Source organism: Nicotiana attenuata, chromosome 9 (genome assembly GCF_001879085.1).
Source record: "Nicotiana attenuata strain UT chromosome 9, NIATTr2, whole genome shotgun sequence".
Lineage (NCBI taxonomy): Eukaryota > Viridiplantae > Streptophyta > Magnoliopsida > Solanales > Solanaceae > Nicotiana > Nicotiana attenuata.
Genome location: NC_031997.1, coordinates 6683988 through 6701443, shown reverse-complemented (window position 1 = coordinate 6701443; position 17456 = coordinate 6683988). Strand labels below are relative to the sequence as shown.

The following is a 17456-nucleotide window of genomic DNA, read 5'->3' as shown; positions in this document are numbered from 1 at the left end:
AAGCCAAAACTAGTTCCAAACCCAACTGATAAGTAGCAAAAATTACAGCAATTTTCCGGCGATTTTCCGGCGATTTGCTCGGAGATTAGTTCGTTCAAGCCAAAACTAGTTCCAAACCCAACTGATAAGCAGCAAAAATTATAGCAATTTTCCGGCGATTTGCTCGGAGATTAATTCCTTCAAGCCAAAACTAGTTCCAAACCCAACTCATTCGTTCAGATTTGCCCGGAGATTAATTTTCCGGCGAGAGAGGTCTCATGAGAGGAGCTTTTTCCGACGAGTTCCGTCACTAATCACTTAGTGGAAAGGGGAAGGGGTCTGATAGGGATGACTTATGTTCAATTTATTAAATGGAGGGTGGATTTGAAGGAAGAAGATGAAAGGGGTGGGGTGACGCTGGTGGGCGGAAGAAGAAGATGAAGTTCGTTGGGGGGGGGGGGGAGGAGGGGTTGCGTTGGTTTTGTAAAAAAGTTAGGAAAAAGGCTTTTTTTTATTCCTTAAATGCATTTTCATATTTGTTTATTATATGTGTCAAATTTTATCATAAATTACACGTGTCATTCATTAATTGGCTCATCTGACACGTCATTAGCAAGTGTAACACACGTATATGATCTGTTGCACTCGAATATTTATTTGATCTGGTTAATGGACACATGAAGTGTGTAAATGGTAAATGATTTAAATGATACAAACACAGCCCCTACCTCCAATGTCCTACCACACCAGCAAACATGCCCTCCTTTTCCACCCGTTCACCTACCACTATTACAACTCTTGAGCAAACTCTGTAATATCATACATCTAGAAATTATTACAAGACTCCATTTCCTATCAAATTTCATCAAAGTAACACAAATTTTGAATAGCTCCATTTTGAATTCATTCTTCTTAGATCAAGTTCCCTAATTTCTTCTTAAACCCATCACTGAAATTTCATCAAAAAACACATCTTTACTCAAATTTAGTCCAAAAAAGTTATAGTAAATGAAGAAGCTGAGAAGCTTTTACAAAAAACTCAAACACCCACCAATAATGGAAAGCAAATGGATCTATCCACTTGCAATAGCCTCAATTGTTTCCATTTTCATCGTATTCCTTACAACCTTAATTTCACCAAATGGCACTCCTTTAATACCCCTTTCCATTTTCGTCGAATCAAAGCTTCAATCTTTACCTATTTCCGCCGCTCCCCCGCCTCCTCGTTTCGCCTACTTAATCTCCGGCTCCGCCGGCGATGGCGGCATGCTGAAACGGACCCTTCAAGCTCTGTACCACCCCAATAACCATTATGTAGTGCACCTTGATGCTGAGTCATCAGCTGATGAGAGACTTGATTTGCATAATTTTGTGGTTAATCACAAAATTTTTGCTAAATTCACGAATGTAAAAATGATTAGTAAAGCTAATCTTGTTACTTACCGTGGGCCCACTATGGTGGCTAATACTTTACATGCTGCTGCTATGTTGTTGAAAGAAGGTGGTGAATGGGATTGGTTTATTAATTTAAGTGCTTCTGATTACCCACTTGTTACTCAAGATGGTGAGTGTGAGCCCCTTTTTTCTTGTGAATTTTGCTAAGAGGCAGATTTTGAAGGGGTTCTGTGAGTTCAATTGTGAACCCATTGCTTTCTGTTCAAACTATATACATTCAGATGCTAAAACTTTTTAAATTATATTCATGTACTATTATTACACTCATTCTGAACTCACTGATTTTTGGTCCTGGATTCGCCTCTAATTATGCTTATTGAGATTTTCAGTTGGTTATTGTTGAATCTTTTACTAATGGGGTTTGGCTGTTGAATTCTTTTGGTTGATTAGATCTAATTCATACATTTTCGCATATACCGCGGGATCTTAACTTCATTGATCATACTAGTGATATTGGCTGGAAAGAGTAAGCAAAGTTTCCATTTTTCCTTATTTTGGATGTAATATAAAGCATTACTTGGGTGATTTTTGATTTTTTTCTTTTTTTGGTTTATATTTCTGAAGGTTTCAAAGGGCAAAGCCAATCATTGTTGATCCGGGGTTGTATTTGAATAAGAAATCTGATGTTTTCTGGATTAGACAGAGAAGAAGTGTGCCAACAGCTTTTAAGCTTTTTACAGGTTTTTTTGCTATCATTTACTTCTGTGTTTAGGCTGAAAGATTTGAACTCTTTTGCCCGTGTTATGCTTCACATATGCTGCCGTGTTGATTGCATTCCAACCCGCCATTTGCTATAATGAATTGTCTTGAATTCTTTCTATAGTAAAATATCTTGATAGATGAGGTTTTTGCTAGGTAGAGTTTGAAAAATTGACAGATCAAATTCACTTAGCAGAAAAATATACAACAGTTCCTCTGTATATGTGTAGCTCCATTTGCCTCTGTGTGCTAGCTGTGGTCTTGCACCAGTAAACCCAAATTCGGACTCGCTGGTAGAGTTTTAATTTTTACTACATAGGGAAACCCCGTTGGATGGGGAATGCTGTTTTCTTATGAATGGATGAGATGCTTGAGGATTTACATTTCATCCTATAAACAAGTTCGACTGTTGTGCCTAGTGCAGTTAGAATTTTGCCTTTGACTTCTGTCTCAGGCAACATGCTGGATGAGCAAACTTTGATAGATTAAAATTTACACACATTAAGTTTTGTCCCGCAGCATTATATTATGCATGTTACAGGTTGGATTGGAGGAAGTGGATTAGAAAGTTGTTTGATAATATATGCTCCCTCTGTCCCATTTTATGTGGCGCACTTTACTGTTTAGTTTGTTCCAAAAGAACGAGACCTTTATATATTTAGAAGCAATTTAATTTAAGCTTCTCATTCTACCTTAAAGAGGTGATTATAGCCACACAAATATTTTTAGACTACAAGTTTCAAAAGTCTTTCTTTTTTCTTAAACTTTGTGCCTAGTCAAACAATGCCACATAAATTTTGGATGGAGGGAGTAACACAGGAACAGCTCCTATATACAATTTTTCGATTAGGTAAATAACTTTATTAATGTTGTGAACAACTCTCACATACAAGTAGTATAAAAAAAAAAAAAGTAAAGAATCTACAAAAGGATATAATCATCGTTGAAAGATTACCAATTCTCTATACAAATTGGAACCTCAGGGATGCACCAAAAGATAACTCGGAATAAGAGGCTATTTCTAAAATGCAGTAAGTCATTCTTTATCCCATCTCAAATTCTCCTATTTCTCTCTTTCCATATAATCCATATGAGTGCCAATAGGGGAACATCCCACGCTCTTGCTTGTCCTCTTCTGGAAAAGTTTTCCATAAGCCCTACTCAACAGTGCCTAGCATTGTCCATTGTATCCCGAACCATCTCAAAATCTCCCATCACAAGTGTATTGCTAGCTGGCAATGTAAAAGGAGGTGATCCATGTCCTAGCCCTAGTTCTTGAATTTTCGCACATAAAGTGCCACCTCGTATAGGTGATCCTTCTCTTCCTTGCTGCCAACCTAGTGAAAACACACATCTTTCTTGTAGCTCTGGGTTTTCATACCCTGTGTCCTATATTGTATATGCCATTTGGTATGAGCTTGGATTTTCATGTGCTATACAGTGTGATGGACAGTTTCAACCAAGAAAATGTTTAAATCTTTGTACTGACACATTTTATTAGGAGCAAATTTACATTGTTTATTCGAGTAGTGATCACTTTGACGACCTGATAAATGGTTTATTTTTCAAAGAATTACAAGAAAATACACATGACTTCACACCATAACAAAAAATGGCCCATGTTTTTAAGTTTTACCCCACCTAGCCCACATTGTGCATATTTTGAAAGCACTTGCAAATTCAAAATATATGTTTTTACAACAATTGCTTCTAAAAGCTATGGAGTTAATTCTTTGTTCTCACAACTATTGCTTTCACTCTCTCTTCTTCTCACATCTTTTACATATGCTTCAAAGGACCGTGTATTTTCTGCTTCTCCTCTTGTGTCACCTGCTTGCAATGAAAGAAAATTGAAGAGTAGAAGTCCAACATTGAAGATCATTCAAAGCTTTGCTTTTGAAAATGGGTTGTTTTGAATTTGTTAGTTGTTTGGATTGGGTATTTTTCCAATTGATTGAAAATATCAAAAGGAGTACAAAATTTAAATTTGAAGTGATTTGGAGTAGATTTGAGCAAGATTTGAATTAAATTTCAGAAAAGACGCAAGAAAGAAGACGAAGTCAGTTTTTTGTATAATTATGTATAATCTTGTATAATATTGTATATGAGTGTAGAAACACACCTTATACACTGTTATACACTTTTATACACCTTTATACAAGCGTCTGTAGACGAACTTCTTCCACGATTTTCAGTTGCAATTCTTATTCAAAACCAATCCAAATCTCCATTAAATGACTTCAAATTTTATATACAACCTCCTTATACTATTTCTAACAAGTCTAAATAACACCCACTCCAAATTTTTCATAAAATCAAATTCGAAATTTAAACCCGCATATTTAAGCTTGTTAAAAATCTAATTTTCACCACCCAAATGAAGTTGGTTTGTTGAATTAATATTTGAGTCACAATTACTGATTCGAAAAGTAATTTAAAAGCTTGAGGAATCTTTTTTAAAAATTAAATAGTAATTTTGAGAACCTATTGGAGTTGGATGTTGAATCTTAGCCTATTATTTATGGGCTAGTAGGTTGTAAATTGAAATATGGGCTATAAAATTGAAAAGTATGAAGCCCAGTTGTTCTAATGTGAAATTTTCCCTTTATTTTTCATCTGATTGTATTTTGATGTACTCATTGTTTGAAGATTATCAGGTGTTTATAAGTAAATTCTTTGAAGGCTCATCTATTAAATTCTACATAAGCTTGTAGCAGATTTATATTTCTATGTGACATGAAGTTTGGACTTTGAAAGGAGTGTTCTTAATTAAGGAAATTTGTCATTTATTCCTTTACTTTTGTTAATGATTACTCTGACGGGGGCTGGAAGGGACAAGATCATGAGCAAGAGTTAACATATGGAACAACTGCTTCATTTATTCCTCGTCTAGTTTATTGCTGTTAGACTCCACAAAATTTCTAAAACATTGTTCTTGCCTCTTTACAGGGTCCGCTTGGACGGCCCTTTCTCGACCCTTCATTGACTTCTGCATATGGGGTTGGGACAACTTGCCTCGAACTGTACTTATGTACTATGCAAACTTCATCTCAACTCCGGAAGGTTATTTCCACACTGTCGTCTGTAATGCTCAGGAGTTCCGCAATACCACAGTAAACAGTGATCTGCACTATATATCGTGGGATAACCCTCCAAAGCAGCATCCTCATTACCTTACTCTTGATGACATGCAAAGAATGGTTGACAGTAATGCCCCATTTGCGAGAAAGTTCCATCAAGATGATCCAGTACTTGACAAGATTGATTCTGAACTTCTGTTTCGAGGTCAAGACATGTTTGTCCCTGGTGGCTGGTGCATAGGGAATCGGGAGAATGGGACAGATCCATGCTCCGTAGTGGGTAATATCACATCCCTCAGACCTACTGCAGGGGCAAGGAGATTGGAAATTCTGCTAGGCTCTCTCTTATCAAATGACAATTTTCGTTCAAGGCAATGCATATAGTGAAACAAAGTTATTGAAACTAGATTTCTTTGTGATAGATCTTCATAGAGAAGAAGCAGGTGATGTTATGAGTTGACAGTTTTCTTCGCGAGAGTGAAGACTTCTCTGAATGTACGATATATTGTTTGCTTCGAGATCAGCAGTAGCGGGTTATACTGCAGGAAAGAAGTATGTGCGAATATAGAGTATTGTTCCCGGAATGCGAGGGCACGTGAATCCGGTCATGGTTTCCTGCTCTACCAACGTTTCACCTACTTGCCCTGTATTGACATGGCATTTGCAATTCCTTTATGCTGAAGTTATCACTTGCTAGGATGGAGCATTGTTGGAGTGTGAGAACTCAGGGGAAGAAAGGACGTGTAGCCTATCTGGTGAGAGTTTCTTTTTGTTGTAAACAATATTAAATAGAATATACTTTATACAAATAATCGGATCTTGGAACGCTTTCTTCTGTGTTTTTTTTTTTTTTTTAGCTTTACATTTTTTAAATCTCTTTTTGGGGAGGGGGGGGGGGTAGGGGGGGGAGGAAGAGGAGTTTGTTGGTGGTGAATGAATGTTTCCTAATCTGCACTGCTGTTGTTTGGTATCACAGAGAAATTTTAGACCTTGTCAGTGGCTGCATGTTAGTGTTCAGCAGCTTATACTGTGTGTATAAAAGTTAAAACTCTTGCAACATATACACATTGGGTATTTTTCTGCTTGATACTTGTGAAAATCATCAAAGGGAATTTCTGGTTTGCATGGCACACATTTGTGATTGGATAAAATGATGTGGAGCATAGCCTGGTTGACCAAGAATCTAGCATTGTGTGATTAGAGAGTAGACAGGCAATCTTGTTTTCATATTCAAGAACACATCTGTAGGAGGCATGCGACATAAGTTTATAGCCTTTTTGGTCAAGCTTCTCCAAGGCCAACAGTATTTTTTTCTTTAAAGTTAAAGTGTTTGGCCAAACTTTTAGAAGAAGAAAAAATTGCTTTTGAGTAGAAGCAAAAAAAGTACCCAAAGAAAAATGCACTTAGAAGTACTTTCTAAAAGTTCGGCCAAACGCTAATTCCTGCTCAAAAGTGCTTTTCAAATTAATTAACCGAACACAAATTGCTCTTCTCACTAAAAGTACTTTTGAATAAAGCACTTTTAATAAAGGGCACTTATCAAAATAAGCTGATTTTAGAAGCTTGGCCAAACAAGTTGTTAGACTAGACGGCGGAGAATAGCAAATAGAGGGAGCATGGGAGCTAAGAGTTAACTCTATTTTCCCCATTAAGTAGACCGTAAGGTCACATAGTATACGTTTTTTCCAGAAGACATCCCCTAATTCAACATCAGACAGTTACGATGCACCATTGCAAGCCAGCAACCATATTTTGGCACCTGCAAAAAATAATTAAAATAGTGCGGAAACAAAAAGAAGCATTGTAGGGAAATTATTATAGTTCCAAGGTGAAAAAAGGGACATACAAAGTTTCACCAACAGCAAAAGGAGCTCTTTTGCCGTGAGATTAGAATTGTGGTCTAGTGATCATAAAGTTCATGCGCACTCAAGTAGTGTGGGATTTAAATTTTACCCAAGTCCTTCCCTCCCTGTTCTTGCTTCGCTTTCTCCCAATTCATGATCCGCTCCCCGAAAAACTTTTGCCATTGGTTCCTACAATGTCCACTGGCAGCCCGATACATTACTTGTCGTTACATACGAGTTCGTGAAAAGCCGGACCACATTGGATGTATTATACGTAGCAATACCTTGCATTTTTGCAAAAGATTATTTTGATAGCTTGAAACTAGTCACACGAGAATAATTCTAACCGTTGCGCCAAGACTTCTCTTTATTCACACCCTTTGTTGGTCTAGTGAAATAAGGAAAATAAGGAAAGAGCATTAGTAACTATGCAGATTGATTATTTATGCAAGTACAAAATGCAAATTTGCAAAGAAGTATTAGGGAATGTTAAGTGGCTGCCATAGAAACTTCACAGTTAAGTTAAGTGAGAGAGACGAAGTGCAGAGACGAAGCCCTTTTCTTCTTCATTCATTAAGAAATAACACTATACAATATTGTGTATATTTAGGGGCGGCCCTTGATAAAGCAAATAAAGCAATTGCTTTAGGCCCCACATTTATGGGGGGCCCACTTTTTGTTACACCTAATAGGCTATGTATAAGTTTACAAAAATGTTATGTGAAGTGAAAAAGTTTGATTGTTTTCTTTAACAAGTATAGAGAAGAAGGATTTGCAACTGTTATGATTTCTGCCAAGAAAATTACACTTGAAATGAATATCGAAACCGAATTTCGTAAGAAGCGTATGATATGTAGGAAGTAACAATTTGATGAGAATATTGATAATAAAATCTCAAAATCTTTCGAAGAGTCATTTGGAATTGATCAATTTATACATAGTAGACAAGGCTATTTTTTCACTTCAAAATAGATTTGAACAATTCGAAGCATATGAAAATATATTTGGTTTTCTATTTAGCGGTAAAAATTAAGATCACTAGATGATGAAAATTTGAAAAAAAAAATATTGTCTTAATCTTGAATGTTCCTTAAAGCATAATAATCAATTCGATATTGATGGTTTAGATTTATTTTTGAAATTAAAAATATTAAGAAAAATAGTACAACTAGATTATAACAGTTTAATTGATACACTCAGTCAAATAAAAAAATTGATTCTTTTTCAATGCCTATATTTCTTATGGAATAATGGTAATATCTCTTGTTTTCTTCGTTTCAGCGGAAAGAAACTTTCAAAATTAAAATTGATAAAATCACACCTAAGATAAACAATGTATCAATAAAGATTAAATGGATTAGCTATATTATTAATTAAGAAAGAATTATTAGGAGTTATTAATTATAAAATAATTATTAATAACTTTGTGTCTAAGATACGCTAGAAAAATAGACTTCAAATAAATAAATATTTTTTATAAAAAAAAAAAAAAGTTAAGGCCCCTTATAAAGTTTAGCTTTAGGCCACAAAACTCGTTGGGCCGCCCCTAGTATATTGTAAGTAACAAACTAATAGGCTAATTACATAATTACCCCCACGCTAACAACCTAACTAACTAACAGCTAAGGTCCAACTAGATTATTATAAAGTGATATCTTTAACACTCCCCCTCAAGCTGTGTAATGTGAACAACTTGAACATTCCCAGCTTGGATAATAAGAACTCATGTTGTGTTCTTCCTAGACCTTTGGTCAGTATGCCAGCCAATTGCACTGTGGAAGAAACATGTTCAGTGTGTATAAGACCTTCCTGAATCTTTTCTCTAATGAAATAACAATTGATTTCTATGTGTTTAGTTCTCTCGTGGTAGATAGGATTGTAGCAATCTGAAGTGTTGTTTTGCTATCAGAATACTACTTCACAGGTTGCTCTAGCTTTATCTTCAATTTTGCAAAAAGACCAACTAGCCAGACTACTTCTGCAATAGCATTTGCCATGATCCTATACTCAGCTTCAGCTGAACTTCTCAATACTGTGCTCTGCTTCTTTGACTTCCAGGAGATCAAGGATTCTCCAAACTTCACCCCAGAACCACTTACTGATCTTCTAGTCATAGGACTTGTGGCCCAGTCTGCATCACAGTGTACTGTCAACTGTTTTGATGCCTTAGAAGACATCAGTATACCCATACCTGGTGCATTTTTCAAGTAGCTTACTACTCTCAATTCTCCTTCGTTCTTTTGGGCTTATGCATGAACTGGCTCAAAGTTTGGATAATGTAACTAATATCTTGCCTAGTCATGGTAAGGTAAAGCAGCTTCCCTACTAGTGTTTGATAGCTTGTAGGATCAGATAAAAGCTCATCATTACTGCCTACACTAAGACAACCATGATCAAACTCTACACCATAAGTCTTTGATTGACATCTAAAGAAATGTTGGCAGGCTTTGATCTACCAAGTCCCAAGTCTGCAATGTGAATTTTCTTTGACAGACCAGGATCCCTTGCTGACTTCTAGCAATTTCAAGGAAGGAAGTATCTCATCTCCCCCAAGTCCTTGATCTTGAAATGTTGTTGTAACATAATTTTGGCCTCCTGAACCAGGGAAGAGGAAGAGTATGTGATCAAGAGGTCATCAACATAGACCAGCAAATGATCACTAAATCAGTACCAGACTTCCTAGTGAAAAGGGAATAGTCATGGTGGCTTTGGACAAAACCATATGAGAAAAGAGCCTCACTGAGCTTCAGATTTCACTGCCTTGAGGCCTGCTTGAGGCTATACAGGGACTTCTGCAGTTTGCACACGTGTGGATGCTCCTCCTGGCGCAGAAGACCAGGAGGTGGAATCATATAGACATCCTCCTCAAGATCACCTTGCAGGAAGGCATTGGAAACATCCATTTGATGTAGTTTCCACCCTTGCATATCTGCCAGTGCTAGGATAGTCCTCATTGTCACCATTTTTACAACTGGAGAAAAGGTCTCCTAGTAATCAAGGCCTTTCTGTTGTGGGTAGCCCTTGTTGTTGATACCCAATTTTTTTCTATATATTTTTTATATACATAAATACCTTCAAAATAGCATATACATGCATATATAAGCATGCACAAGGTTTTTATAATTTTTTTCATAATTTTAGGGATTTAAATTGATTTATTTCTTTCCCTTTTATTACTAAAATCCCCAATAATTATTCCATAGTTAAAACTTTTTCAATGAGTCCATGTTCTAAAATTTGTTCACTTAGAAAATTTGATATAGCATGCTTCTGATCTGATTTTCTGGCATCAACCGAGCATTCATGATTGTTATGATATTTTATCACCCAGAAAAGTGTGAATTTTTTTATTCTGGTAGCACGTACATCCCAACCACATTTCTCCACGATGCATTTCAGCTCGTATCTCTTTGAACATGATCTAAGAGCAGTGAATTCAACTTTTTGGTTATCTCCAAGCTGCAGAAAAATTTAGTCATGTTCTTCTTGTTCTCAAAAATTGATCCTACTCTTACTTCCTCCAGCAATGCATCGTGCCTAAGTACTTCACATGGTGGAGATTCTTTCAGCTTTCTCCTCACTCTTTTTCTTGAGTTCTTAGAAGCAGTAGAAGTTTCAGCAATTTCTTCATTTGTATCTGATATTAGGTATAAATTCCGTATTTTCTTCATCTTCGTTGGTTGTCTATTGGCATTATTAGCTGTCCTTCTTCTTCTTGGTCATCAACAAACTGGTATGAATTTATTGTAATGGCGGGTAATTGTTGCAGCATTCCATATTATGAAGCAGCCGTAATGTTAGAAGGTTGTTGCTCGTTGTCTACTTCCATTATTGGCTGTTCTAGTTCATGTTGATAATCAGCAAATTGTTCTGAATCTGTTGTATATACAAGAGATAGTTTGAATGTTGCAGATTCTGAATCAGTTATACTGTCATAAATGAGTTGTATTTTTTTGACGACAAAACGGCTGTTCTCGTAGGCTGAATCAGTTGTTAGCAAATGTATGCAGGTTCTGAGTTCTTCATCTGAAGTTACAAGCATCCCTTTGGTTGTATTTAATTTGATATCAAACCATATCTTTAGTGAATATTTGGTTGAATCAATATCTGTAACTTCATTAATTTTCTCTTGGAGAGTATTGAATGATACTTGTTTATTAAGCAGAACAAGTTTTGTATCACGATGCAAGTATTTGAAATCAAAAGTCCACCTCCCATTGAAAGTAATAACAAGGCAAATCAAACTCATCCTGCAGAAGCATGTTTAGTGTCAAGTATTAGTAAGCTGAACAAAAGAGTTTAAGTGTGAAGTTCATAAAAAAATCATTAGAAAATTGTATACTGCATGAGAGAAACTTAAGCACGTTTAAGCTGAAGTTTTAACAAATGTACTAGAATACTTCAACTTGGTTATAGTGAAGTTTTCAAAAAAAAAAAGCTCATGAAAAAGCTCTTTTGGTATGAACTTTTAGTAAATGCACTAAATTTAACTTCAGCATGCAGGAGAAAATTACATAGTGCAGGAGGAAAACTTCAGCACGTTTTTTCTGAAGTTTTTAAAAATGAACTAAACAACTTCAGCATTTTATGCTGAAGTATCGGAAAAAGCTCATGACAAAGCTATTGAATGCAGGAAAAAACTTCAGCATATTTTAGTGATGAAGTCTTAACAAATGAACTAAAAAACTTCAGCTTGTTTATACTGAAGTTTTCGAACAAAAGCTCATGAAAAAAGTTGTTTAAAGCAGGACAAAACTTAAGCACGTTTTGGTATGAACTTTCAGCAAATGAACTAAATTTAACTTCAACATGCATTAAATAAAATTCTCTAGAAAATTACATAGTGCAGGAGGAAAACTTCAGCACGTATGTCCTGAAGTTTTTTTACAAATGAACTAAACAACTTCAGCATTTCTTGCTGAAGTTTCGGAAAAAGCTAATGACAAAACTATTGAACGCAGGACATAACTTTAGCATATTTTAGTGCTGAAGTCTTAGCAAACGAACTAAAAAACTTCAACTTGTTTAGATTGCAAGACAAATACTTCAGCATTTTTGGTGTGAAGTTTTAGCAAATTATGTAAAAGCTCAGCTTGTTTAGCAAATAAACCAAAAACTTCAGCATGTTATGCAGGACAAAACTTCAGCATATTTGAATTTTTAGCTTTGATGTTAAATTAGGTTTAACGTGAAGAATCTTCTGCTTGACTTTAGAATTCAACGTGAAACAACTTTAGAATGCAACTTCATCCGTCAATAAAATCTATCAGTGAAAAGTTCATGTTTCATCCGTCAAACAACTTCATGCAAGTGTGAATTACGAAAGTAATTATAGAAACATATATCATTAAGATCAATCAGTTTCAAAAACTAATTTGAATTCTGAAGATGAATTGCAATACTTACAATGTATTTTGTAATTTTGAATTTGGAATTTGAATCTGGTTCAAATTTTTGGTTTGCGAGAGGAGATCTGAGGAGAGACGGTGTGATGGAGGAGAACCGTAAAGTGATTTATGCGTGATGCATCTTTTATATGTTTTGTCAGGGGTATAATGGTCATATTATTATGGATTTTTTGTCAGCTGTCTACCAAATCAATAATTTTTTGAAATAGGGTACAGGTTAAAAGGTGACACAAATATAGGATATGGCTGCAAATAGCCCAGCAAACTGGGAAGGAAAAACTTAAACTGCTTAATTGTCCCTTTATTGGTAGTCTGCAAATTTAGGGCAATTGTCTTTTCTATGTTTAAGTTTATCTAATTAAAATAAAAATTCCCCCGATCGTAGAGAAAAATGACACCTTTTTAAGAGAAAATTACAGGAAACAATTAGTCGATTTACCTCCAATTTCGCTTTATTACCCGGTTTAGCCGCCAATCACTTCCCTGGCTAAATAATATGTGGAAATTAGGCATTGAAGTTAAACTTTTTTCGTTTTTGCTTTTATTTTTTCCTTTTTGTTCTAAGGTTTACGCTAATACATAGTCCTATTTTGTTCTACTTTATCCACAGTGTAGGAGAATGAATTTTTTTTGTAAAGATCCAAGACTTGCCACAACAGATTTCTTTCTTCCAGGACTTAAACGGTACTGGAAATCCTTTACCAGGAACGGGGTCAGCTGTAAATGTGAATAACCATTTGTTAAAGAAAATAATATGGAAAACACAACTCCATTGTTGGGGTTTCTAAAGGCTTGAAAACTCATAACTGGATATTGTGATTTGTTGAAAATTTTCACAAATTGTTGATTGGGGTGTCAATTGAAGATACGGTTACAATTTAAAGTTACTGGTGAAGATTTAGAGTGTGTTTGGTACGAAGGAAAATATTTTCCGGAAAATGTTTTCCAATTTTCTCATGTTTGGTTGGCTTAAAGGTTTTGGAAAACATTTTCCTGCAATTGGAGAAAAATGTTTTCCTTATCAAGAGAAGGAAAATATTTTCCAAAAATCTTTCTCAACTTTCCCTACCCTTACCAACCCACCCCACCCCTTCTCCAAAAAAGGGTTTTTTTTTTTTTTTTTTTTAATTTCAGCTTTTCCGTTACCACCCACCCTACTATCCCTCCACCCCACCCCAACCCCCACCCCACCCACCCCCGCCCCTCCCACTGCAAAAATTTCTTTTTTTTCTTTTTTTTTTTGTTTTAAATTTTTGTTTATTATATCTAAATTATTTATGAATACTCTTGAGAAGTTATTTTCCTTAATTTGGGTACCAAACACCGGAAAATGAATAAGATTACTACTTGTTTTCCAAAAAAATATTTTCTTGGAAAACATTTTCCTTTATACCAAACACACCCTTAAGCTATTTGTCGATATTTTTGATCCATTTCAATGGAGTTTCGTAAGTTTTGAAGTTCATATGAGATGAAATTTAATTTTTATATAACATTGTATAATTTTGCATCACTATGTAAAGGTGTGTATAAACACCTCTTATATGCTATTATATATTTTTATACGAATATTATAATTAGCTATGCGGATAGAACTGAAAAAAATGACTACGTAAGTGCAATACAGTGTGTTGGCCTCTTCATTGGTTGTGTACAATGACCTGATATGTGGCATTTGATGTCGAAATATCAGTTGACATATAAATTATGTTTTTATTTTGTCAAGAACTTTAGTTAAATGTAATTACAAAAGAAAACCAATTCTAAACATCAGATCGCTTAAGTTCAACGAATAAATTCTCCTAATACGATAAGTATATGTTACGATCCAAAATTCACTAGCCGTAATAACACTTTACCCAACCCACTACGTAAGCCAACTAATAACTATCCAATTTCAATAACCTTTAATGAGACAATTAAACAAAAAAATTATCTGAATCTTATACATTTCCCAAGGACTGGTAGTACAAATCATGAGCTTACAAAGCTGATATGAAGTAAATACATCTTCTATTTGAAAAGTACATAAACATATTTTTATAAATCTAAGGATACCATGAACAAGAGGCAGCTACAATAGGGACGCAGGTACATCTTCAAATCCAGCTCTCATCGAACATATCAACAACAACAACCAACATCTGCACGCAAGGTGCAGAAGTGTAGTATGAGTACAACCGACCCCATATACTCAATAAGTAACAAACCTAACCTTAGGTTGAAATAGTGACGAGCTGGAACATAGGTCGGGTCCAACACCAATAACCAACAGCAGTTCATAACAATGTAAAGCAGATAACAAAAGAAGTAACTCGGAATTTAAACTGCTCAGCTTTTTCATAATTTTCTAAATAGTTCCGCTTTTCAAGTATATTAGTGAAAAACCAAATCCTTTACCGAAATCGTTGAAAAATATGAGATAGTTTGAAAACTGTAAATTTTTCCAAAAATCCTTTCTACAATAAATAAGATGTTCCATTTTCTTCCCAATCCGACCAAGGGAAGATCCATCCCGGAATATATACATCTACTTACCAACAGTCACTCAGTACTGAGTAGGGCCAATCCAGCCCGTGGAGATGATCCATCTCCAGGTATATAATGCTTCGGACAAGATCCATGTCCAGGGAAGATCCATCCCTCGATATAATCAACCGCGCTCACTAGGGTGTGTACAAACTCCGGAGGGGCTCTTACAGGCCAAGCGCTATCATAAGTCAGATCCAGGCATAAATCAATATAAGATGCTGCGGCGTGCAGTCCGATACCATAACTATCACTCATATCAGGCTCTCGGCTTCACTCAGTCAGCAATTTCTCCAGTCTCACTCATGGGATCAATGTTATGAAACTAGCCCGACAATAATAATATGATGTATCAATAAATAACAATTGAGACCAAGATATGATATGAATGCATGAATACGACTGAATACGAAATATCAGTAAAATCAGTGAGATGACAGCAAGAAATGACCATTATAGGTCCCACCAGGATAAACATGTAGTCTAGGCATGGTTTCTAACATGTATCACAGCTCAATAGCTGAAGTACGTAGAGATTTCATGGTTACAGATAAGATCAGGTAACAACACATTACCAGAGAAACAACAGAGTCACTATTCATACGGTGCACGCCCACACACCCGTCACCTAGAATGTGTGTCATCTCATCATCAATCACATAGCACGTAATTCGGGATTTTGTACCCTCAGCACTAAGTTTAGAAGAGTTACTTACCTTGAACTAGCCAATTTCAATACCGAGCACGCCAAGCAATGCTCCAAAAATGCCATCTCGCGCGTTCTGACCTCCGAACGACTCAAAACTAACCAAAAAGAAAACTCAAATACATTAAACAATGCTAAAGGAACCAATCCCAATCTAAAAAGGTCAAATCTTGAATCAAAAGCCCAAAATCGATCAAAAGGTCCAACCCGGGCCCGAACCTTGGAACCCGATAAAACTTACAAAATCCGATAACCCACTCAATTGCGAGTCCAACCATACTAGTTTCATTCAAATCCGACTCCAAATCAGTGTTCAAAACTCAAAAATTCATATTATGATACTTTAGGCTACAACCCCCAATTTCTCTTTAAAATTCATCAACCAATTGCCAAAAATGAAGATAGATACATAAAATAATATTCTAAATCAATTCTGAATAACCTAAAAATCAAAATCGACGATTCACAGAAGTCAAGATACATCATACGAAGTTACTCATGCCCGTAAACTACCGAGCGAAGTACAAATGCTCAAAACGACGGTTCAGCTCGTTACAGTGCCTCAATCCTGTTCTCATAAACTCTATGAGTTGACTGAAACTTGGAAGATATGATTCTATTTCATGGTTGTCGTACACACTTACTTTCAAATAATCGCAGACTTTGCACTTGGTCAAACCATATCAAGCTGACTTTTCTTGGCTTAGCTTTAGTACTTTCCTTCTTATTTTTACTTGAACAGTGGCGGTTAAAAATGTCCCTTTCCACATTATTTATGCTTTTATAATGCTTTATGCACTTATTTACAAGTTACATCGACGGTATGAAGCAGGAGCATTTAGTTATCCAATGTAAAAAGCAAGAAAGAAAAATCAACAAACGAATTCGGTTTTTATGAAGCCGCTACTGAAGGACCCATATATTATACGTCGTTATATATTGACACAAATGATTATTATGCTTACAGGAACATTCAAGGCAATTTTATTTCAACTATTCATCATCTAGTGATCTCAGTTATTTATTTGATAAATAGAAAATCAAAATATTTTCATATGTTTCGAATTGTTCAAATCTACTTTGAAGTGAAAAAAATAGTCTTGTCTACTATGTATATAAAGTAAAATACTTTAAAAGACTCTTCGGGAGATTTTGAGATTTCATTATCAACATACTCATCAAATTTTTTCTTCCTATATATTGCACGTTTCTTACGAAATTCAAGTTTGATATTCATTGCAAATGTAATTTCCTTGGAATAAATCATAGCAGTTGCAAATCTTTATGCTCTATGTTTATTAAAGAAATTAAAAATAAAACCTTTTCACTTCACATAGCTTAATATATATATATATATATATATATATATATATATATATATATATATATATATATATATATATATATATATATATATTAAGTGGCCCCTCCACAAATATGGGGCCTAAAGCAGTTAGGTCTCATTTGTTTTTTTAATATTAAGATGTCAATCTGAATACACATCTGAATATCAAGATGTGTATTAAGATTAAGACACCTGAATCAGGATACAGATCTGAATAATAAGATGTGTATTGAGATCTGAATACTATAATTAAGACTGTTTGATTTTTAACATCTGAATATGTAATATTTGTCTTTATTTAAAAATTAATAAACATAAAATTCAAATTAAATACTTTTTAATCTAATATTCTATCAATAAAATGTATAGTAAAAATATGATAGTTACTGGTGGTGATGGCTAAGAGTAGTG

The 17456-nt window shown here is 35.1% G+C and overlaps 1 protein-coding gene across 1 annotated transcript; it reads left to right on the top strand.

Annotated features, from left to right (window-relative positions):
• On the top strand, positions 694 to 6044 carry LOC109232020 (beta-glucuronosyltransferase GlcAT14B-like). Its single transcript, XM_019397650.1, has 4 exons — positions 694 to 1543; positions 1825 to 1900; positions 1999 to 2114; positions 5083 to 6044. The coding sequence occupies exons 1-4, from the start codon at positions 988 to 990 to the stop codon at positions 5595 to 5597; spliced, it is 1263 nt and encodes a 420-aa protein (XP_019253195.1). The 5' UTR covers positions 694 to 987; the 3' UTR covers positions 5598 to 6044.